The sequence below is a fragment of the Miscanthus floridulus genome, chromosome 7 (genome assembly GCF_019320115.1).
Source record: "Miscanthus floridulus cultivar M001 chromosome 7, ASM1932011v1, whole genome shotgun sequence".
In the NCBI taxonomy this organism is placed as follows: domain Eukaryota; kingdom Viridiplantae; phylum Streptophyta; class Magnoliopsida; order Poales; family Poaceae; genus Miscanthus; species Miscanthus floridulus.
This window is the reverse complement of record NC_089586.1, coordinates 121,004,377-121,027,765: the sequence shown is the minus strand read 5'-3', so window position 1 is coordinate 121,027,765 and position 23,389 is coordinate 121,004,377. Positions and strand designations below refer to the sequence as shown.

Genomic DNA, 23,389 nt, shown 5'->3' with positions numbered 1-23,389 from the left:
GTTGTAACACTATAAACATTGTTCAGAGATCAATAGAGCACTTGTTGGCTCTCGTTTCCCTTTCTACAGAGCGAAAGCCTTTTCGTGGATCTGAATCGCGCATGCAGTTGCAGCTCTCCCTCCCTAGAATGCTAGCTCTTCGCGTTGCTCGCTTCAGTCGCTTGGCTCGCTTGTTCGCCAACTTGCTTCTTCGCTTTCGGAAAATGATGACTGGATTCAGCTGCTTGTCGTGTAAGGAAGAGTGATTATTCCATCATGCATGCGTGCGCATTCTTTCTTGCCGGTGGTGTCGATTGCCTTGGACCTCAGAATTGGCCCATGAGTTTCTCCTCAAGATATCGTAACGGAGCATCTACTGATCTACTGTACTAAAGAATAAAAATATGTCTTACATACATTCATTAATCACGAACCAGCGCCCCGTTGGTTTGGTCTTGTTTGGCCAATAAGCCATGACTAAAAGTACCGTTGACTGATTTAATGTGAGAGAAAATATTGTTCGTTGGCTGAAAAAATATGGCTTATAAACACGTCAAAGCGAACAGGGCGCAAAACTGCTTGCAAATAATACTCCCAGTTAGGGTGTGTTTAGTTTGCGAAATGAAAATTTTTTGATGTCACATCAGATGTTTCGAAGGATGTCGGAAGGGGTTTTTGGATACTAATAAAAAAAACTAATTACATAGCTCACATGGAAACTGCGAGACGAATTTATTAAGACTAATTAATCCATCATTAGCGCATGTTGGTACTGTAGCACTTATGGCTAATCATGGCTTAATTAGGCTTAAAACATTCGTCTCACGATTTCCATCCAAATTGTGCAATTAGTTTTTTTTCGTTTATATTTAGTACTCCATGCATGTACCGTAAGATTCGATGTGACACTTTGAGGTGAAAATTTTTGGAAACTAAACAGGGCCCTAGTTTATGACACTGAGGCACGTTCGCTTGTTGGTTTCAGCCAGCCTAAACCAGCCAGCCAACAATGTTTTCCTCTCACAACAAACCAGCACCAGCCAATCCAAACCAGCTCAGAAACCAACTAGCGAACAGGCCGACTGTCAGTAGACTGTAGACAACACAGTCCCAGCGCATCGCGTCGCGCCCGGCGCCTCCTCTGCCAGCCAGCTCGATATATACGCCTGCTGAGCAAGCTCTGCTCACTTGGCGCCGTGACACACTACATACAGCCATGGAAGGAGGCCGCGCGCGCTTCTCCCTCCACGTCGCCGCCGCCGCCGCCGCGATGGTGGTGGTCTTGCTGCAGCTGCATGGCGGCGCGGCGTCCGAGCCGCCCTACACCTGCGGCGCCGGCGCGCCGCCCAACATCCCGTTCTGCGACGCCGGGCTGCCCATCGACCGGCGCGTCGACGACCTCGTCTCGCGGATGACGGTGGCGGAGAAGATCTCGCAGCTCGGGGACCAGTCCCCGGCCATCCCGCGGCTCGGCGTGCCGGCGTACAAGTGGTGGTCCGAGGCGCTGCACGGGGTCGCTAACGCGGGCCGCGGCATCCACCTCGACGGCCCGCTCCGCGCCGCCACCAGCTTCCCGCAGGTCATCCTCACCGCCGCGTCCTTCAACCCGCACCTCTGGTACCGCATCGGCCAGGTACGTACTGCTGCGTACACCGCCCTCTGGGCTCTGCCTCTCTCCGTGGTAACTGGTAAACGCGCGGGGCATGCACGACCTGCCCATCGTTTTCACGTGTCCTTTGTGTTGGCGTGCGACGACAACGGGAGAACGTGGCTACTGCCCTACTGGTAGTAGTACGCGTGATGATTAGTGCTAATTATCACTTTCCGCCTAGAGAGGAGGCCATCTCTTGAATTGCTGCTAAAATAAAAAAAATGTAAGGTGCTCCAGCACGTAGATCGTGAGAAATGATGAGCAAGGGGCACCAGAGCAGGGCATTTCTCTGCAACAAACTCCAAAGAAATGCCGAGTGTTCTTTGCACCTAATTTCACCAACCGGGTGTAGCAGCTTTTGAACGCATATACGCACCGTAACGGTAGGAGCATGCAGCTTTCCAGCTCTTCTCCTTTCGGTCAAAATTGATTCAGGCGATTCGGGCCGTTCAGTTCGGTCTTGACTCTTGAGCAGACTGAGAAATTCACAACAAACGTTGTACCAGTCGTGTTGTCCTTTTGTGTAGAAAGAAATGAAATGTAGTTTCTGAATTTATTGTCCTTTTATGTTGAATTTTAATTTTTTACGATTGTCGGGATTTTGTTTATTTTGACTATTATCGAGCATTAGAAGTGGGCTCTGCTACGTGTGCAAATCTTGAGAGCAGAGAGTGATTTTACTTACTGATGCGACGTCGACGGGCAGGTGATCGGCGTTGAGGCGAGGGCAGTGTACAACAACGGGCAGGCGGAGGGGCTCACCTTCTGGGCGCCCAACATCAACGTGTTCCGGGACCCGCGGTGGGGCCGCGGGCAGGAGACCCCCGGCGAGGACCCGACGATGACCGGCAAGTACGCCGCCGTCTTCGTCCGCGGCGTGCAGGGCTACGGCCTCGCCGGCGCCGTCAACTCCACGGACCTCGAGGCCTCCGCCTGCTGCAAGCACTTCACCGCCTACGACCTCGAGAACTGGCACGGCATCACACGATACGTCTTCGACGCCAAGGTGAAGTGCCAACAACTGCCGATGATTCGAGTGCCTTGGCTGGCAGGTCGGTCTGTCTGTCAGTCCAGGCGGTTCTGGGACACTGAAACGAAATGCAAAACCTTTCTCGATCTCTTCTTCAGGTGACGGCACAGGATCTGGAGGACACGTACAACCCTCCGTTCAAGAGCTGCGTGGAGGACGGCCACGCCAGCGGCATCATGTGCTCCTACAACCGCGTCAATGGCGTGCCGACGTGCGCCGACTACAACCTGCTCTCCAAGACCGCGAGGCAGAGCTGGGGGTTTTACGGGTGAGTCTGTCTGCTGCAAGATTTGCTGAAAAAGGGCCCGTGACAGTGACAGATACCCACCACCGACAGTTTTCAGAGCCTCCCTTATCATCGTATCATGGAGCTGGCTGCTGATAAACTTAGCTGAATCGGAAGCCAGCCTCCCTTACTATTTTCGTTGGCCTAGATGTCTGGATCGGAAGCCTTGCTGATACTTGCATGTTTTTACATGTCTTGATTGATCAGGTATATCACCTCAGACTGCGACGCTGTGTCCATCATCCATGATGCGCAAGGGTATGCCAAGACGGCAGAAGATGCAGTTGCAGATGTGCTCAAAGCTGGTATGAGTTCACTGCTCTTGTTAGCATTAGTATGGATTAATCCGTAATCATACTATCTGAATATTTTCTTTTTGAAATAAACATATGTGAATTTAAAGGCACTCACATGGAACTCTTGGCGCAATTTGGACTGTTTGTTACGATAGGTGACTGAACTTTAACTAAAAGTTTTTTTTTGAAAGAAAACTTTAACTAAAAGTTGATTTGGCATTTTAGCTCCAACCAACTGCTCCTTCTCATATACCTTTCGTTCTGTCCTTTTGATCTGAGCAACCCAATCTGCTACAAATAATTGATATCATGACGAACATCGTGGTATCATAAGATTCCAGGTGTCACAGAAAAAAAGACCATATAAGCATTCACAGTAACTATTCTGCTATCTAGTCTAGTCTGAAACGAGTAATAAAGCCTAAATGGTTCAAGTCAACAATGACAGTGAAAACGAGGTCCACATCAATCAACAAAAAACCAATAATGCAGCAATTTGAACTTTCTCTCAACCAAATTCAAAAGAGTTGGTGAAAATTTCGTGAAAAGACGGATGCCATGCCCCCCAAGATACTCAGAAATACGTTTCTGACCCTTTTTTGTATTCCGGTCGGGAAACTTTCAGGAATGGACGTGAACTGCGGCGGCTACGTGCAGGACCACGGCGCGTCTGCGCTCCAGCAAGGGAAGATCACGGAGCAGGACATCGACAGAGCCCTGCACAACCTGTTCACCGTCAGGATGAGGCTGGGGCTCTTCAATGGCGACCCCAGGCGGAACCGGTACGGCAACATCGGGCCCGACCAGGTGTGCACGCAGGAGCACCAGGACCTCGCCCTGGAAGCGGCGCAGGACGGCATCGTCCTGCTCAAGAACGACGGCGGCGCGCTCCCGCTGTCCAAGTCCGGAGTCGCGTCCCTCGCCGTGATCGGGTTCAACGCGAACAACGCCACCAGGCTGCTCGGCAACTACTTCGGCCCGCCGTGCGTGACGGTGACGCCGCTCCAGGTGCTGCAGGGCTACGTGAAGGATACGAGCTTCGTCGCCGGCTGCAACTCGGGCGCCTGCAACGTCACGACCATCCCCGAGGCGGTCCAGGCGGCGAGCTCTGCGGACTACGTCGTCCTGTTCATGGGGCTGGATCAGGATCAGGAGAGGGAGGAGGTTGACCGGCTGGACCTGACGCTCCCGGGACAGCAGCAGACCCTCATCGAGAGCGTCGCGAACGCCGCGAAGAAGCCGGTGGTCCTCGTGCTGCTTTGTGGCGGGCCCGTGGATGTGAGCTTCGCCAAGACGAACCCCAAGATTGGGGCCATCCTGTGGGCTGGCTACCCTGGCGAGGCCGGCGGCATTGCCATCGCACAGGTCCTCTTCGGAGAGCACAACCCCGGTGAGGTTTCGTCCATTTCCTCAGAACGAATAACTCTGCCATGGCAAACCACCAGCTCCTAACACAAATCATCTTCTACTGCAGGTGGAAGGCTGCCCGTGACGTGGTATCCCCAGGATTTCACGAGAGTTCCCATGACGGACATGCGGATGCGCGCCGACCCACCCACGGGCTACCCCGGCCGGACGTACCGGTTCTACCGCGGCCCGACCGTGTTCAACTTCGGCTACGGCCTCAGCTACTCCAAGTACTCCCACCGCTTCGTCACGAAGCCGCCTCCCATGAGCAACGTCGCCGGCCTGAAGGCGCTGGAGACGACGGCGGGCGGCATGGCGACCTACGACGTGGAGGCGATCGGGACGGAGATGTGCGACCGGCTCAAGTTCCCGGCGGTGGTGCGGGTGCAGAACCACGGGCCCATGGACGGGAAGCACCCGGTGCTGGTGTTCCTGCGCTGGCCCAACGCGACCGACGGCAGCGGCCGGCCGGCCAGACAGCTGATCGGGTTCCAGAGCCTGCACCTGAGGGCGATGCAGACGGCGCACGTGGAGTTCGAGGTGAGCCCCTGCAAGCACTTCAGCCGGGCGACGGAGGACGGCAGGAAGGTGATCGATCAGGGCTCGCACTTCGTGATGGTCGGCGACGATGAGTTTGAGATGAGCTTCATGGCATGATCCCGGTTGTGAATTGTGATGGAAGCCTTTCCTCAGAATTCCGATTCTCTCTTAACTTATTCAAACGAAAAAAGGGTAACTTGAGCAAGATTACGGCATTATTGATGCCAGAGGTTCATTGATAAAAGTCTCCCCTCTCCTTCTGTTCTTTTCGAACAAGCGAACGGAAGTAGGAATTATATTGATTATTAACAGATACTCTGACATGATGAGACGTATATAGAAAAAAGTTCACTAACATAAATCATTTAGAAATCAGAAACATCAAACCATTGATTCAGTATGTCCTAATAGTCATTAATAATACAGTAGTATCCATTTAAAATTTAATCTATTCCATTTTATAAAAAAAATATGAACCCATAGTGAAGTAACCGCGACAACTAAGAGAGGATGAAATTAAGTCTCTTAGAGCAATTCCAACAGAGTTAGTAAAAATAGATGGCTAACCCTAGCAAAAAAGAAAAGAAAAGAAAACTCCAACATACATTCCATTAGGGTTAGGCGAATGGCTGGCCGTACATGCAAGCTATATTTAGGATGCGAGAACTCTGGGATACATGACTTCTATTTTAGAAAGCGAGATGCAATAGTTGTCGGACTCTCTTTTTTTTCCCTAAAATACTCAAATATAGATTACACAACATGGATAACTCTTCTGTTGGAGTTGCTCTTAAAGGGTATGGCACAAAAACTACTTATAAAATACTAAACAATTCTATCCAAATGTGCACTAGTTTTTTTTGTATAAGTATATTGCTACCTCTAACGCAAAAAAGAGTCTTACATCCTAGATTTAAATCACACACACCAAGAAATACGAACACTAAACACAAAATCATAAATAAACACAAATTGAGTTAGAAAATGCAAACTCATGAACAATAATACGCCAAATCATCATCATCATATATCTGAAATGCACTAAACGTCGCCAAATCATGTTTTTGGTTAGGAAAAAAGGCGAGGGGCCAAAGGCCCATGTATTGGTGCATTGGGCCCTCCACAGTCCACGCATGGACCATAGTGCTCGGAGAAGCCGGTCGACTTGGAGCCTGTTCGTTTGGCTGGGCTGGATCGTTGCTGGATCGTGAAAAAATACTGTTGGCTGGTTTGGTGTGAGAGAAAAATACTGTTTCGGCTGGAAATTTACCATCATATACGAGTAAGAGGCTGTTGATGGTCTTTGCTCTTGTGGCAAGCGTGATGGATGCGTGTCATGCCTGGCAAGGCATGCGTGCGCCACTGCGCCGACCGCGGGCGCAACCGAGACTAGCACTAGCAGCACTGCAGCAGGCCAGCAGCACGCCAGAACTTCAAAGTTGAAGCTACGTGAGTTCGAGATGAGCTTCGTGGCGTGATCCCGGTCGTGTCAGAAGCCTTGAGTGTTTCCTCATAATTCCGATGCTCTCTAACTTATTCAAACGAGAAAAAGGGTAATTTGAGCAAGATTATGACATTATTGGTGCCAGATGTTCATTGATATATGCCACCCCTCTCCTGTTCTTTTCGAACAAGCTAAGGCAAGTAGGAATTATATTGATTGTTAACATGATGAGGCGTACATTAAATAAAGTTCACTGACATAAATTATTAAATCAGAAACATTAAACCATTAATTCAGTATATCCTAATAGTCATTAATAATAATATCATTTATTTTATTTTATTTTATAAAAAGTTACGAACCCTTGGTGAAATGACCATGCTAACTAAGAGGGGGTAGAATTATGTCACTTAAAGACTATATATGGTCCAAAAACTATTTAGTTTTTTTTCTCAACGTTGCTATCTCTAACCTAAAAAGAGTTTTACGTCCTAGATTCCAATCATATCAACTAATCTAGCTAACTACACTAGGAAGGTAAAGCGCACACACCATGAAATACAAAGACTAAACGTGAAGACATAAATTAAGTTAGAAAATTGAAACTCGTATACACGATGATATGTTTTTTTAGGATAGTATACACAATGATACGTGGAATGCCAAATCATGTGTCTGAAACGCACTAAACTTCGCCAAATCATGTTTTTTTGGCTATATAAAGGTGGGGGGTAAAAGGCCCAGGTATTGGTGCATTGGGCCCTCCTCGGTCCAGGCATGGGCCGTAGTGCTTGGCGAAGCCAGCCGACTTGATGGTCTTCGACCATCGTCATTCGTCAGGTTCCCTTAAAAAAAAGACAATCCTCAGGTCCCCACAGGGCCGAAGCTACGTTCACTCGACGGGTCGGGCGACATTGCGATTCTCTCTGTACCCTACGATTTCTTGCCTGCGTAGACCCCGGTAGAAAATACTTACGACCCGACAGGCCGGCAGCCCAACAGCAGCAGTCTGTAGTCCAACTATCTCCTCAGTCCATCCGTCGATCAATATTCCATTCGCAGGTCTAGAATACCAAACGTTGGCTTGCCTCCACACTCCGGTACAACCTGGCCGCATCCACACCCTTTCATCTTCGTAGTCTCGCATCTCAATTCTCAAATCCTCCGAGGTCATGGGGGAGATTGGCCGACAGCCTGGCCCCTAGCCGCAGCAGCACAGCTCCGTCGTGGCGTCATCTATTCTTGATCTCACGTCGACGCAAGTCCCAGCGGGCAGCGGGCAGCGGCCGCCGGCCAAAAGCTCTGTGGCATCCGTGTTCCTTGCGTTCCAGTAAAGAACGTGCTTTTTCATTCAGACCAAGATGCCACATGCTAGGTATGTGCGCTACTTTAGTAGTTGAGTATGACACTATGGCTTGCATTTCACTAGTGACTTTTAACTGTACTAATGGATGCTTGCACATTAGTATTTGCTATAATTTTTATTATATGACTAATTTGATAAGCAATCAGAGCACATTGATACCACCGTCACGGATCAAAATTTCGGCCGATTTTCACCAAAAATCAGTGATGTTTGTTCTTACTGGTGACCTCCGAAAAATTCACATACCGGTAGTTTCGATTCCATTTTGTTCTTTTTTTCATATTCTAGTTAAAATTTCTTGAAAGATTGCAAATTTTGATCGAAGTTTCAACTGATTTTTGTTTCGCGATTTTTGTTTCTATCATTTCCCTCCGGTATTTTTGTTCCAACTGGTAGGTTGAACACTGACCACCGGTCTTCGAGGGACACTCTAAAAGATAACTACCGTTGTGATTTGTAAAAGCTCGCCACTGGGTCCCCAGACCGGCAAGCGTGACAGGCATGCGTGCGCCGGCCGCGGGCGCAACCGAGGCTTGTGCGCGGTGCGCCGATGGTGGGTGGAGCTCCACTAGCAGCAGATAACAAAGTTGAAGCTACGGCCTGCTGTTTGCATCCAGAACTTCAAAGTTGAAGCAGCCCCGTGTTATAGAAACAGCAGGCCGTGGCTGCCAACAAGGACGTGCGTGAGCTGCTGTCGTAGGGGATTCGGCTTCGGCCACCCGGAACCGGGCAAAAGTCCTTTGACCATCCAAATCCAATCAAGCGGACAAAAACCACGAGTAATCAACACAAAAAGGCAGCTACGTCCTCACCTTCTCCATCATCATTACTGCCACCAGATGATCGAGAGCGAAAGCATGCATGGTGGTCACAAGAAAAGGTCGTCCGCGGAAAAAGACGCTACACGTTCCAGTTCCACACCCTCAACAAATAAATGCTCTGTTCGTTTGGGTGGAAGTACCGTAGTACCGTTGGCTAATTTATTACGAGAAAAAAATACTATTTATTAACTAAAAAAATATGGCTTATAAGCTAAACGAACCGAGCGAAATACGGCCGTACCCCTCAATTATTAGGTGACACGGACACAGACACACGGTCACACCCTGTCCAATCCCCAAGTTTTTTTAAACACACACGATGACACGATCACAGTCACGGCATCGCTCGCAATCGCAAACCGATCTGATCCGGCAGCAAAAACTATTTCCACGCCGAGCACATGTCCTGATCCGGATCGCAGTCGCACACAGCTCAGCGCCCAGCGAGTCGCGACGACCCCACTCTGTCCTATGCGCCGGCAATTACGCGGGCGTGGGTCCGTCCCGGCCGTCCAAATACGCCACGTGAGAGCCCCAACCGACGGGAGCCGTCCGATGCGACCGCCCCCTCCCGTCCCGTCGCATTGGATTTTCCTCCCCACTCCCCAGGCATGGGCAGTCCCCACCCGGCTTCGCTTCTTCCCGAGCACAAGGAGGAAGAGGGAAGGGGGACCGGGACGGTTCGCTCAACCTGCCTCCCCCTCTGCCCCTCGCCGCCTTCCTCCGCTCGAGCGGCTCGCTGAGGTGAGCGCTGGGAGCTCGTCCTCAACTCTTGCTCTATGCTGCTCTATCTTATTGAGGGGATTAGACTTTTCGAGCGCCTTTTTGTTCGGAAGATTGCTTGCTTCCTGTTGTTGTTCCTAGCGATTTGGTGATTGCGCAAGGAACCCTCGATCACGCGATATGTGGGGGAGGTTTTGCTCCGTGTGGTCGTTAGCTTGGAGGAGGCAATCGCAGGCTAGGGGTCTCGCAGCTTGCACTGTGTCTGATGGAGTAGAATATCCGTTGCGTCTTGTGGTGACATACTCATACTGCCATTTCGTGGAGTAGTTGGATTTCCTAGTTCAGCCAGGAGAGCGCCCCGTTGACCGTAGTGGTGGCGCAGAGGTGTGCCGTGCTTCAACTGGGATTTTGCTATCCTGGGCTCTGCTCGTTTACTGGAATGAAATTGGGAGGGACATGGTTGTTGATGTGATTATTTTGTTTACCGGTTTGGCTGTTTCTTGGTTGTCCGTTTCATTAGTTAGTTATGCAAAGTTGGGGCTCTTTGGGGTCGATGCCCTTGATATCATAGATTGCTGCATTATGATGGTTTCATTTCTGCCTGCCCTGTCCATTAATATTGCCGTAGTTGGTAGTGTTTTATTGTGCTACTCTACTACTAGCAGTATTAGCATACATGTAGAAGACAGAAAAAGGCGCTCTCTGTTGGTCTACTTATATACAGAATTTGGCTCTTTATACATGGAACAAGGTATGTTTATGCACACAAACATGGCAATTCTCCATTATCCGTATACGTTTATTCATACACACGTTTTTAGCATGTCAACTATTAGTTTTTCATTGTCTGTGCAAGACAAAATCTAGTACCTCTAGTGTGGGCTCTGTGAAATTGCTTTAGTTTACCTCTAAATATGTTCTGATACTGCATGGGCTCTGTGAGGGTTTTTAGTTTGCTTCTGAACATGATATGTTATCTTTACTGCCTAGACACTCTGTATCTGCTTAACTGTGCTTGATTCAATGAACTCAGTATGGAGTTCAAATCCTAGCATAATTGTACAATTCGTAAATTGTGAATGATTTTACCATCAGCACTTTTGCTGTGCATGTCTGCTGAAATTCTGTTTTTACTTTGCCTGTCCTGCTGTTTTTCTCCCTCACAGGAGCTATAGTTATTCTCCTTTGTGTAACTTAGACTGAAGTTCTTACAAGGCCTGTTGATTTTATTCTTGTAGGAAATAGTGAAAGGGCACTATGAGTTCAGTGAGTGGTACAACCAATGGCCATGGGAAAGAAGCAGCATTGTATGAGGAGCAGCTGTCCAAGGTGATTTCATGTCACCTGGATTCAATATTTTGTTTGTTTGGTACTAAGTGGAAGAGCTCTAGATATAAAATGCATCTTAAACTTGTTTTCCTCCTTTCCTTTTTCTTTTCCAGTTAGGCACCCAAATAGCCAATTGTTACCATTATCTTATATAGAACTCATACAGTGTGCATTCTTATTTTTCTTTTTCTTTCATGTCAGATTGGTAAAGTTAGAACTGACCTAGGGCAGCTATCTGGAAAATCAGCTCTATATTGCTCAGATGCTTCAATTGCAAGGTACCTGATAGCAAGGAACTGGGACGTAAAGAAGGCTACTAGAATGCTGAAGAAGACCTTAAAATGGCGTTCAGAATATAAGCCAGATGAAATCCGTTGGGTGAGATTTTTTCTAAGTCATATTGCTTTGAAGGATGTGACAATGGTACACATGTGATTTTGCTTATGCCAGCACGGAGCTTTTTAGCATGCTTTGTGAAACATTTGGTGCATTATGACATCTGGTTTGATGGATTATTATCTGGTGGAAAATCTTATTTTGCATTTCTTTATGTAGGATGACATATCTGATGAAGCGGTGACCGGGAAAACTTACCGAACTGATTACTTTGACAAGATTGGGCGGAGTATCCTTGTCATGAGACCTGGATGCCAGGTTTGATAATGCTCTTCTGTACCCCTTCCTTCACCCGTCTTTTCTTTTTTGAGACGTGAATGTCTTCCCACAGCAGCTTTTTGTTTTTATCATTTTCACTGCACATATTTATATGCATATATATACATGCTGTCTAATTCAATCATTCTGAGTTGCTATTTTATTTTTCAGAATACCAAGAATCCCAATGGGCAAGTCAAGTACTTGGTGTACTGTATGGAGAATGCAATTCTAAATCTGCCACATGGTCAGGATCAGATGGTTTGGCTCATTGATTTTGCTGGTTTCAACTTAGGTAACTTGTCAATTCAGGTGACAAAGATGACAGCAGATGTCCTACAAGGCCATTATCCTGAAAGATTGGGTGTGGCAATTCTTTACAATGCTCCAAAGTTTTTTGAGCCTTTCTGGAAGGTATGTCTTTACAATCTTTGAGCTTCTTATTTATTTCATCAGATATGTACGATGACATGTTCCATGAATACATCATGTCCTGACCAATTTCATTCACCTTCCTATATGTAGACTCCAGTAAAAGATTGGAGTAACATTTTTGAATTTCCATCTTGACATTAGAGTAAAGCATATTTGTTTATGTACTTATTCGGTGAGCTCAACTGAGCTTGCTACTGCAGCTAGGGATGCAATCGGGATAGCCCGCGAACCCGCATATAGGCTTAATTTTGTGGGTTGCTCGTGGCACGCTTGCATCTCTGCAGCAGCAGCCAGCCATAATGAAACACTAGAGAGTAACTGAAGCGGAACAGCAGCAGCAAGACAGATGTTGCCTTGTAGTTTTGCTGTACATAAGTATCAGTTTCATATCTATCTAGTAAATTAAACACCTGATGTTACTTTCAGTTAATAATGAATTCGTGATACATTTCAAGAACTTAAATCTAGATCTGAATGTAGATGGCAAGCCCCCTTCTTGAGAAGAAGACCAGAAACAAGGTCAAATTTGTATACTCAGACAGACCTGACACCATGAAGATCATGGAAGACCTTTTCAACATGGAAGAGTTAGAATGTGCATTTGGTGGCAAGAACCCAGCTACTTTCAATATAAATGATTATGCTGTGAGGATGAGAGAAGATGACAAGAAGATGCCATCATTTTGGAGCCCTGAGAATTCAGCTCTTGCTTCTGAGCCATATCAGATGAGCAGCCAAAAAGCCCTAGAAAGCATTTCAGGTGCGAAGACTGAAGATGCTGGATCTGGAAAGAGGGAAAACATGGAGACTGCTCCTGAAAAGAGTGAAGAATCGGATATCGAATCTGAAAAGGAGGAACAAACACGGACTGAATCAAGCACAGTTGAGCAGAAAAGCTTGCCAGGAGAAGCTAATGCCCCAGCAGATAAAAGTGGCGTTTAATCTGATCTCTGAGTATCACCATGAAACAAAAATGCTAAAAATTGATAGGATCTCTACCACAGTTCACTAAAAGATGAACACGAAAAGCGATGAGAAACTCTTTTAACATGGCAAATCGTCATGCCTGACTTGTTTTGTAGTCAGGCACCTATTTCTCTGTCCTCACGATCTTATTTGAGGAACCTTTTCATGACAGAATGAGATCTACCATATGGTAAAGAACTAATACCATAATGCTACCCTCACTTTTCAATTTTTATGACAGAATGTGATCCGGTGTTCAGTTTCTGCTATGCCCTTGTATTTACAGGGAAAATACTGTTGTATCTGCCTATCTGGATGGCATTTTCTACACTCAATAGCAAGACTGCAAGCGCTTTTCACCAGCAGACAGTAGCTGTTGGGTGAAATACCAGTGTTCACGTGTATTCTGTTCAGTAACCACCATTGACTTTCAGTTAGTATACCACTTGGTACAAGACAAGTGTTGGGCTTGAAAAACTTCAGCCTTCTCGCTACAAACGTTTCTGATCTTTGTAAGCTACAAAACTATCATCACAAGTCAAAATTTTAGAAGTCATCATAGAAGCTGTGTCTCTTGGGTATCGCGGAGGAATCGCAGTGGATCCTAGCGTCCAGAGTTGAGTAGCCCTTTCTGATCTTGCTCCCACTATCTACATCGGCTTCGACCACGAACACGCTGCAGACAGGCCTGTGATCGGAGAGCCTGAACTCGCCCCTGATGTACTGCAGCTGCTCGATGCCCTGGCCGTGCCACAGTATCCGGTCACACCTGCATCATCAACATGGAACATTCAGAAATATCAGTCTGCCTCAGGGAAGCCTCAAAGCTTTGGGCATGTCTGGATCTTCAAACCAATGCTGTACTAGTTTTGTACCATGCCGGCGTTCGTCGTTTCTTCTTCGATTTCGCAGTCTCCCATACGTATGAGTCGGAGTTCCGCTTGTACTTGTATGTAGGGGCGAAGTAGATCTTGCCCTCCTTCCACCCTTTGAACACTCTCCCGGCTTGTCTCTCCATCGCGAGCTGTCAATGTACGATATTGTCAGCATCAGGTTTTCTGAGAGAAACCACGGGTGTTTTTACTGCGTTTCTCTGTAGTAGCACTGTAGCGTATCTGAAAAACCCTGTTCGTATGGAGTAAGTTTATATGATACCTGATCTTTCTCCAATAAGATGTCCCATTCATTCTCCTCCAGCAGCGTCTTTGTTTCCTCGTAGCTCAACGAGACTCGGTAATTCAAATCCCCAAGCCAGATGATCCGGCTGCAGCATTGCATGGACATTGATTCAGAGGCGTAAGTAAGCACCAGAGGTGTAGAAGAATGATGTGCCCTGCCATGTTTTACTTTTCAGTGGATGCTTGCTTACTCGTGGTCAATGATCTTCTCAGGAACGCGCTGGCCGGGCACCTTGCAGATGCGCGGGAACTGGGCGTTCTTGAGGATCTCGGCGACGTCGGAGTTCCTCCGCACCTCGTCGCCTTCCTTCTCGCCGGACGCCAGGTGGCAGCACACGAAGCAGATGCTCGTGTGGTGCAGCGTCATGCTCATGGCGATGCATCCCTGGTGATTTCAGAATTCAGAATCAGACGCTCGCTCGTTCGTAAGATTAGGCATGCACGAGAGAACACGCAGACCTTGTTCCCGAGGCGGCCCATGATGCCCCGACCGACGCAGTCGACCCGGAGGTGGCCGATGTACTGCACGAGCTCCCGCCGCACCCACACCGACAGGAAGATCCCGACCATCTGCTTCCTCGCGATGAGGCAGTAGTTCATGCCGCCCCTCTGGTCGCCGCCTTCGATGGAAGGCAGCGCGTCGTCGTCGGCGCCGCGGTTCGGTGAGGCGGCGGCGGCCTCGACGCGGTAGAGGAACTCGCGCATCTCCCGCGCCCGGCGCTGCATGGTGGACGGGTCGGACATGCAGGTGCACGTCTTCACCAGCGCGTTGTCGACGCGGTAGCTCTTGTTGACCATCTTGAGCGGCGGCGGCGGCTTCTGCGTGGAGAGCAGGCCGCCGCTGGAGGACTTAGGGATGGCGGCGTTGCTGGGGTCGCCGACGCCTTGCCGGCCCTGGGACTGGGGGTAGTAGGAGGAGGTGGACTCCGGCGGCGAGAACTCGTCGCCGGAGGACTGCCCGTCCGGGGCCGGCGGCCTGTTCAGGGCCTGGTAGATGAGCTCCATCCACTTGCCCGCCGGCTCGTTGTCCTCCACGACCAGTACGTTGCCGGCGTTCAGAGGCACGATCTCCTGAAACCTTTGCGAACGTCCAAATGCATTAGAGTGCGAAGATCCGAGTATATATGCATGAGAACGATGCAGGATGCATAAAAAAGTTGGCAACGAACGAAATTGTGAAATTAAATCTGTACCCCAAGACGTATATATCGGGCAATCCTTCAATCTGCAGAAACTCTTCAAGGTTAACGCTGCTGTCAGGAGGCTTCCCTCCCACATTCCATGTGCCTACAAACACCCTGCAAGATCGTCAAACATGGTCCAACTTCAAGTTTATATATCAGATAAAACAAAAGGGACGCTCAAAAAACGATCAGCATTGTAGTAGCTGCTAGCTAGGGGGGAAACAGGTCATCAAGCAATGAGCTTGAGGTTTGCAGAAGCAGGAGAAATTAATTAGCGTCAAACTTCAGTCCAAATGGCAAGTTGCTGTTACCGGTACTCCCGGGTGTCGACATTGGGTCTCATGGGAGAATCCAGGCAGCTCAGGGTCAGGTTCTCGATCCGCGTCGTGCAGTGCCGATCTGAAACACAAAGCCCAGCGAGTCATCACATCAGGCGCGCACAGGCACAGCACATTCTCGGCAGCAGATCACAGCCAACGTTGCACATTGTCATCACTGTATCGTTCTCTCGAATGATCCGGCTGGCGGCCGGCGTTACCTGAGAAGCTCTTGCGGACAGCGGGGGACGCCTCCAAGAGGTCCATCCTGTCGCCGCTTTTGCCCTCCAAATCTGCAGAAAACAACGTGAAACCATGCGTCAGCAATCCAACCGCCCGCCGGACCGGCGAACGCTGGGACCTGCCGCGAGCATCCGCCGGCACGCACGTGCGCACTCACCGAAGACGATGTCCCGCCGCGAGAGCAGTTTCTTGTCCGCGCCCCTCCCTTTCTTGCGGAAGAGGCCCGACATGAAGGACTGGGAGAGCAAACAAACCTCATCAGCCACATTGCACGGTGCACGCACGCACAGGCAGCTAGCTAGCCTCCGCGCGCGAGGGAAAATGGCCGGCCGGAATGCAAGGATGGCAGGATGGGCTACCTTCTTCTTCTTGCCATTCTTGACGAGGAACTCGTCGACGGAGGCCGGCTTGGGGATGTCACAGGGCGCGTTGTGATTTGACATCCAGCTGACGGTAAAAGACGCGGGAGGCCGTCGTGGTCGTGGTCGTGGGTGGGGTGTGTGTGGGTGGGTGGGTGTGTGTGTGGGGGGGGGGGGGGGGGGGGGGGGGGGGGGGGGGGCGGTTGGGGGCGTCAAAACGGGTGGCGGCGAGGGAATTGTGTTATGTTGCCTTCAAATGGAAATGGGCTCGCTTGCCTCCAATTCAGGGGGTGTGCTTTGCTTGCTCATGCTGCTGCTTCCTCCTGGAGCCGTCCCCGTCCCGTCCCTTTGATGCTGTCATGTCTACGAGAACACTTGTTTCTGCTGTTAGCAAACTGGGTGTGTTTCGATGCTGGGTCACTCACACCACCTAGGATGCCCTCTCGCTCGCTCTGCCACTGTCTGGGTTCAATGATATTAGCAGCAATGTCAGGAGTGATAAGCATGATACGTGTTTGCTTTACCATGAATTACATGGAGCGATGGAAGAAGATGCTTGCTGTGAGTGTGAGTTGGCACTTCGGCAGTGAATGAATGATAAATGACTGTACTTCAAGTCAAACCAACGGGCTTATGATCTCCAGCTGCAGGAATCCAATTTGGCAGGGTGGATGGTAGACGGTAACCACGGGGGGTGGTTGACCTGCAGCCACAAATTTTTATACCACCGACTTCTGCCGGCCTAGACGCCACCTGCGCGTCAGTTTTTGCGCCGCTGGATTTGTGCGAGACTGAATCTGGAATTCTGCATCTTCCCAACGGATGAACAATGCCGCAGAGCAGCTTCAACAGGATGCTCGCTGGCCAGGCCAAAAGGATCCGAATCGAATGTCTGCCAAGCTAGGATAGAACATTCCGATCACACACTGGGGCAAAAAGGAATTGATGAAATGGGGAACAAGCATTCGATCACACCATCTCGTAACATGCCGTTCCACTAGAAGTTTTTACTGCTGCGCCATTACAAATATTTCAATCTAAGTGAATGGGGAACGCGAGAAGATAACACAATCGCCATCAAAATTTATCCCCATCTGTATCTACAGCCCATCAGCTAAATTATCCTCTATATTTTACTACCACGTGCTGGAAGGATTCTGAAGAGATAAACGAGCCGCTACAAACTTGTACTATGTCTTAAAGATTTCAAATGATGAACAGTAGGGAGCTTGACCCCTTCTTTTGGACCAAATGCATGTTCGACGGATGAGCAGCAACCAGTAACAAACGAAAAGCCTACAAACCATCAAGAGTAAATGATTAGTTTTACAAATGTATATCCCTTTGGAGAAATCGGTTACTATACATGGAAACAACAAATCTTTACCTAACAGATGACTACTGAACCATGCCATCAAGCTTCTGTCTATACTGAGCCAAATTCTGCACCCAAAAAAAAATTAAGTTGGAGATATAAAATTTTTAAGACATTTAAAAAGTTTGCACCACAAACCATTTACACTAAGACAATAGAACAATACTACTGCTTTGTAATTGCGATTAAAATAAAATAGATTGAGTTGTCTGAGGTCAGAGAGGCGTTGAAAAGGATGAAAGGAGGTAAGGCGATGGGACCGGATGGTATCCCAATCGAGGTGTGGAGATGTCTCGGGGACATAGCTATAGTATGGCTAACCAAGCTGTTCAACCATATTTTTCGATCGAACAAGATGCCTGATGAGTGGAGGAGAAGTATATTGGTACCGATCTACAAGAATAAAGGGGATATTCAAAGTTGTACGAATTACCGGGGAATTAAGTTGATGAGCCATACTATGAAGCTATGGGAAAGAGTTATCGAGCATCGCTTGAGAGCAATAACGCGGGTCTCTATGAACCAATTTGGTTTCATGCCCGGAAGGTCAACCATGGAAGCCATTTTCTTAGTAAGACAAGTTATGGAGCGGTATAGGGAGAAGAAGAAGGACCTACACATGGTTTTTATTGACTTGGAGAAGGCTTATGATAAAATACCAAGGAATGTTATGTGGTGGGCTTTGGACAAACATAAAGTCCCAACGAAGTACGTCGGGCTCATTAAGGACATGTACAACAATGTTGTGACTAGAGTTCGAACAAGTGATGGAGACACGGATGACTTCCCGATTAGGATAGGACTACATCAAGGGTCAGCTTTGAGCCCTTATTTGTTTGCTTTAGTGATGGATGAGGTCACAAGGGACATACAAGGGGACATCCCTTGGTGTATGCTTTTCGCGGACGATGTAGTGCTAGTTGATGAAAGCCGGACAGGAGTGAACCAGAAACTGGAGTTATGGCGGGAGACTTTGGAGTCCAAAGGTTTTAGACTCAGTAGAACTAAAACTGAGTATATGAGATGTGATTTCGGCACTACTACTCGGGAGGAGGAAGATGTTAGTTTGGAAGGTCAAGTAGTGCCTAGGAAGGATACCTTTCGATATTTAGGATCAATGCTACAGAGGGACGGGGATATTGATGAAGATGTTAGCCATAGAATCAAAGCAGGGTGGATGAAGTGGCGGCAAGCGTCTGGTGTCCTATGCGACAAAAGGGTACCACAGAAGCTAAAAGGCAAGTTTTATAGGACGACGATTAGACCTGCTATGTTGTATGGTGCAGAATGTTGGCCTACGAAAAGACGACATGTTCAACAGCTAAGTGTCGCGGAAATGCGTATGTTGCGTTGGATTTGCGGTCATACAAGAAAGGATCGAGTTCGGAATGATGATATACGTGAGAGATTAGGGGTAGCGCCAATTGAAGAAAAGCTTGTCCAACACCGGTTGAGATGGTTTGGACATGTGCAACGGAGACCTCCAGATGCACCGGTGCGTAGCGGAATCCTAAGCCAGGACAGTAACGTGAAGAGAGGCAGAGGAAGACCGAAGTTGACTTGGGTAGAGGCAATAAAAGGAGACTTGAAAGGATGGAATATACCCAAAGACTTAGCCTTAGATAGGAGTGCTTGGAAGACAGCTATTCACGTGCCTGAACCTTGATTGCTTCTGATGGGTTTCAACTCTAGCCTACCCTAACTTGTTTGGGACTTAAAGGCTTTGTTGTTGTTGTTGTTGTTGAGTTGTCTGAACTTTAAACATTAAAGAGCTCAAAAACCGCAACTGATGCTCCTAGATATGTTAGTTTGTTTGGAAAAATACAGATTAAACCAGAATGTTGTTTCATCCCAACTGGGAAGCAGAGAATATTCGTACCTTGGTATAAGCATAGACACCTGCTTCAGCAGGTCCTGCGGGACTTCCTCGCCTGATAAATTTCCCTTCCTTAAATATATACAGCATAGGAATGCCAGTAGACAACTCAAGGCTGATAACCTGAGAAATGAAGGGCCTGTCAACAATCTCAATACAAGGACACCAACTGTGAAAAGTAACTAAAGTACAAAACAAACATAAAATACCTCTTGAGAAGTCAACTTGTCCAAATGCATTATAATCGAACGAAGTGAATTCCCATGGGCAGCAATCATTACATGCTTTCCAGCCACAAGTTTAGGTATAATCTAAGAGGGTAGAGACAAGCAACGTACCAAGGTTATACTACAAAGTTCATGGGGAAAAAATACTGAATTGCAATGCAGGTCTGTGTTTGATGTTGTATTAGGCGATATCAACAGAAACATATTTAGAATTAGTTGGTAGAGATAATTGAAGGCTAACCATAGTTTCAAAACCAAGGCTTGCAGCATCTGACTTCTGTAAGCATACAAAGCAACATGTAAACTGAAATAGCAGTGTCTGATAATATCCTTACTTGGTCTTTGAAATAAGCAACTGCTCTCTCTGCACACATCTCAAGGCTCTCTCCATTTGGGGGAGGAATATCATAACTGCGACGCCATTCATGAACTTGTTCTTTACCAAATCGATCAGCGGTTTCTTGCTTGTTAAGGCCTTGAAGCTCACCATACCTTAGATGGCAAGGTAAAATTACATGTCAGGTTCAACAAGAAATAATACAATGCACCAGATAATCATTCTAGAGTGCAGGAAACTCTTACATTCGTTCATTCAACTGCCAAGCTGTTATGACAGGAATGGACTGCTTCTTTGTCTCTTCACTGTATATCTGACTCCACTTGTGAGCTTGTTCACTCTCATTGTGCACAATGATTGGAACCTAAAATGGTCAGTGGCAGATGCCATAACCTCTTTAGTTTATCAATTGCAAACATGAACACACTCGATATGAATACTGGAAATATAAAAGGAAAAGATTTTAAAACCTTCTTACGACGATGCTGCATCATGGCAAGCATAGCGGTCATCTGAGCCCGAATCAGCGACGAAGTGTATATTACATCAACTGGGATGTTGCATATCCTTTTTCCCGCCTCAATTGCCTCGTCAACACCCTTAGGGGTCAGGGGAACATCAACACATCCAGTAAACAGATTCTTCTCATTCCACAACGATTCTCCATGCCGTATCAGAATGAGTGCGCTTTCACCTACAAGCACGTGAACAACAATCTTATAATGTCAATGAATCAGTGTTTCGTAGAACAATTTTGTGACCGCTGCTCAGTGGAGCTGAACTTAAGAACGTACCTGATTTCTTTGGAGTTACGCCACTTTCAGGGCTCCCCGGTAGCTGAACCGGCTCAATCACTGAAGATTGGGTGTTTGAAGCACAAACTAAACCCAAATTACGGGCACTGGGGCAGCGACGCCCTACTGAAACAGAAAGCACACAGCTATTTCTCTTATCAGGATGGAAGCAGCCTGTGGGCAGCAATTTGATGGATGAAAGCACATGCTGAGTTGTGGAAGTGGCCATCTGTTCCAATATACATACAACAAAATTAGTTGAATTCTTACATAGCCAGCTAAGGACTTAAAGCCCCAATTGAATGCAGTGACATTGCAAGAGACAGTGTAATTACTAAAGCCTGCTTATCCTAACATTGAGCAACCTAGAGATAAAAATCAATAAAAAAAAAGGATCATTAGGATGACCATTAAAAACATTGGCGGCATCAGCTTAAAATAGCAGCAACCGAATCTAATTAACCCATCAAACAAACAATTAGCAGTACCACTCCAGAACCTAAGCAAAGCACGAAATAGGGAAAGCACGAAGATCACATACGTGGGGAACCAAGGATGCCGAACCCTGGTAGAGTAGCGCCTCGGGAACTCGACAGGGAGCGGAGAGCCTCGTTTTTCTAGGTCCAGTTGCCCGGGCGGCGGAACCGATCCCTGTGTCCTCGGCGAGATCTGCGGCGGCGGCACCGGCGGCGACGGGTCGCGGTCGTGGAGATCACCGGGGAGCGGCGACGAAACCGAGGGGCAAGGGGCGAAAAGGGCTCGTTGTTTGCTGGTTCGTGTGGGTCGTGCTCCCGACTTCTGGTGCGGCGCGGCTGGGTCGGTTTTATAAACGGCCGCGGCGACCGCGACCGGGAGAGCGATGGGTGTTGTTGACTTGTTGGTTTGGTTGGTACATTGCGTGCGCATGGGTTGGTGCCGTGGAACAAAGAGGGTGCCTGTCCTCGTTTCATGAAACCGGGACTCTGAAATTTTCAGGAAATTTAGAGGAAAAAAATAACTAATTTCAACTTTGAACATGTAGGAGTCACGAGAGTTTCCTGCTGCCTCCATAGTAAAACGCATGCCATTTTAGTTTGGGTGTCTTAGGGATAGATGACTGACATTTTGATTAAGCGTAAGTCACCTTCTCCTTCAGTCGTGGCCGTCGCGCGCCCGCTCTCCCACTTCCTTCTTCGTCGACGGCAGCCCTCCTCTCCCACCCTTGCCTCCTCCCCTGCTACCATCGGCTTTGGATACCTTGTCATCGGCCGTCTCGACCCCTCCCTCTTCCTCGTCCTCACCCCCGCCGTGGCGCGCTGCGGGGCTCCGGCGCAACCCTAGCGCGCCCGCGGCACCCCTCTTCCCCTCCCCCTCCTTCTGCATCGGCCACCTGCTTCCCGCTCCGGCCATGGAGCTCCCCTGCCTCGACATGGTCTGGCCGCCTCCACCGCCGCCGGGCCCCCTAACCGTATGGCCGCCATCCTCACTATTGGGCGGCCTGCCTCCCTCCCCCCTCCCCCTGAGCCCCTTCTTCTAAGCCCGTTGGACTTGGGGAAGAAGGGGGTGGGGCGGGGTGTAGGCGCGGCCGCCGGGGTGGAGCTCGCCAGAGTTAGGGCGTGGGCACAGGTAGCCGGGGTGGAGCACGCCGGAGAGAGAGAGAGAGAGAGAGAGAGAGAGAGAGAGAGGAGAGAGAGAGACGGGCATGGGGAGACGGCGACTGACGCAAATGCGCCTTATCTGAGTATTTTCTGTTTTAGTTTGTTTAAAGTATAGTTTTTCTAATTTTAACTAAATTAGTAAATTATAGAAACATGTACCTATGGTATGCACAAAATAAATACAGTATACGTATTTTATGGTGGATTTAATTAAACTAATTTGACGCATTAAATGTTAGGTCCCGGGTTCGAGTGGTGGTCTCCTCGCATTGCACATGCGAGGGTAAGACTTGCCACTAAGGTCCTGTTCACTGGTCTGAAACTTGGCTGAAATTGACTGAAAACATTGTTCTGGCTGAATTGTTGTGAAAGAAAAACACTGTTCTGGCTGAAAAAAGAAGCCGAACAAGCTAAATTTCAGACCAGCCGAACGAGGCCTAACACCCTTCCCCAGACCCCGTACAGAGCGGGAGCTCTCTGCACTGGGTACGCCCCTTTTTTAAATGTTAGTATATTTTTTCTATATTTTTTAATAAGATAATAAAGTTTGTCTTTAGACAAAACTAAAAATAAATAGATTGTGTTCTTAGTGTTCCTTGTAATCTTTGAACATCTGTCGGACTTTATGTGCTGGCCTATTTGTATGTTTGTATACAAATACATATCATGTGATTGTTACCGTCAGCTTTGTGAATAATTTAGAGCTGGGTGTGTTCAATTTCAACCCATCTTCGTATGCAATTTGGGTGTTTGGTTTTCCCGCTCCTTGTTTACTATGCGACTTATTAGCTACTCCTACGTTGCCCAGGATTTGTTTTAGTCGAATTTCTGTGGAGGTGTTTAGCGAGTATAACAATCGGTAGGTTGCTGAAACCATGCGCTGCTGCAGCTGACTTCTCATGAGTCATGAGCGACAACAGCTTCTGTTAATCTGT

The 23,389-nt window shown here is 48.1% G+C and overlaps 4 protein-coding genes across 7 annotated transcripts; 2 read left to right on the top strand and 2 right to left on the bottom strand.

Moving 5' to 3' along the window:
* Positions 1–1,175: 1,175 nt before the first annotated feature.
* LOC136467763 (probable beta-D-xylosidase 7) lies at positions 1,176–5,407 on the top strand. Its single transcript, XM_066466543.1, has 6 exons — positions 1,176–1,612; positions 2,337–2,636; positions 2,759–2,928; positions 3,154–3,251; positions 3,868–4,632; positions 4,717–5,407. Exons 1-6 carry the CDS (start codon positions 1,196–1,198, stop codon positions 5,304–5,306), a joined length of 2,340 nt encoding a protein of 779 aa, XP_066322640.1. The 5' UTR covers positions 1,176–1,195; the 3' UTR covers positions 5,307–5,407.
* Positions 5,408–9,383: 3,976 nt separating this feature from the next.
* Positions 9,384–13,352, top strand: LOC136467762 (uncharacterized). 2 transcript variants are annotated; one of them, XR_010761627.1, is made up of 7 exons: positions 9,384–9,564; positions 10,782–10,872; positions 11,074–11,250; positions 11,428–11,526; positions 11,698–11,940; positions 12,442–13,117; positions 13,214–13,352. XR_010761627.1 is itself a non-coding variant. In XM_066466542.1 (6 exons), exons 2-6 carry the CDS (start codon positions 10,801–10,803, stop codon positions 12,901–12,903), a joined length of 1,053 nt encoding a protein of 350 aa, XP_066322639.1. In that variant the 5' UTR covers positions 9,384–9,564; positions 10,782–10,800; the 3' UTR covers positions 12,904–13,206. The 2 variants fall into 2 exon arrangements, 1 of the variants encoding a protein (XP_066322639.1); XM_066466542.1 differs by lacking the exon at positions 13,214–13,352 and having other exon boundaries at positions 12,442–13,206.
* A 121-nt stretch (positions 13,353–13,473) lies between these two features.
* Positions 13,474–16,345, bottom strand: LOC136467760 (type I inositol polyphosphate 5-phosphatase 5-like). Of its 3 annotated transcripts, XM_066466540.1 has the most exons (10): positions 16,209–16,345; positions 16,007–16,085; positions 15,828–15,899; positions 15,601–15,688; positions 15,299–15,403; positions 14,565–15,183; positions 14,297–14,490; positions 14,083–14,191; positions 13,803–13,951; positions 13,474–13,696 (listed from the first exon to the last, which is right to left on the bottom strand). In XM_066466540.1, the coding sequence occupies exons 1-10, from the start codon at positions 16,290–16,292 to the stop codon at positions 13,474–13,476; spliced, it is 1,722 nt and encodes a 573-aa protein (XP_066322637.1). In that variant the 5' UTR covers positions 16,293–16,345. The 3 variants fall into 3 exon arrangements, with proteins under 3 accessions (XP_066322637.1, XP_066322636.1, XP_066322638.1); XM_066466539.1 differs by having other exon boundaries at positions 16,007–16,345; XM_066466541.1 differs by lacking the exons at positions 16,007–16,085; positions 16,209–16,345 and having other exon boundaries at positions 15,299–15,392; positions 15,828–15,897.
* A 79-nt stretch (positions 16,346–16,424) lies between these two features.
* On the bottom strand, positions 16,425–22,008 carry LOC136467759 (2,3-bisphosphoglycerate-dependent phosphoglycerate mutase 1-like). Its single transcript, XM_066466538.1, has 9 exons — positions 21,359–22,008; positions 20,818–21,046; positions 20,494–20,717; positions 20,269–20,387; positions 20,022–20,178; positions 19,669–19,770; positions 19,463–19,582; positions 17,596–17,651; positions 16,425–17,504 (listed from the first exon to the last, which is right to left on the bottom strand). The coding sequence occupies exons 2-8, from the start codon at positions 21,044–21,046 to the stop codon at positions 17,607–17,609; spliced, it is 996 nt and encodes a 331-aa protein (XP_066322635.1). The 5' UTR covers positions 21,359–22,008; the 3' UTR covers positions 16,425–17,504; positions 17,596–17,606.
* Between the last annotated feature and the right edge of the window lie 1,381 nt (positions 22,009–23,389).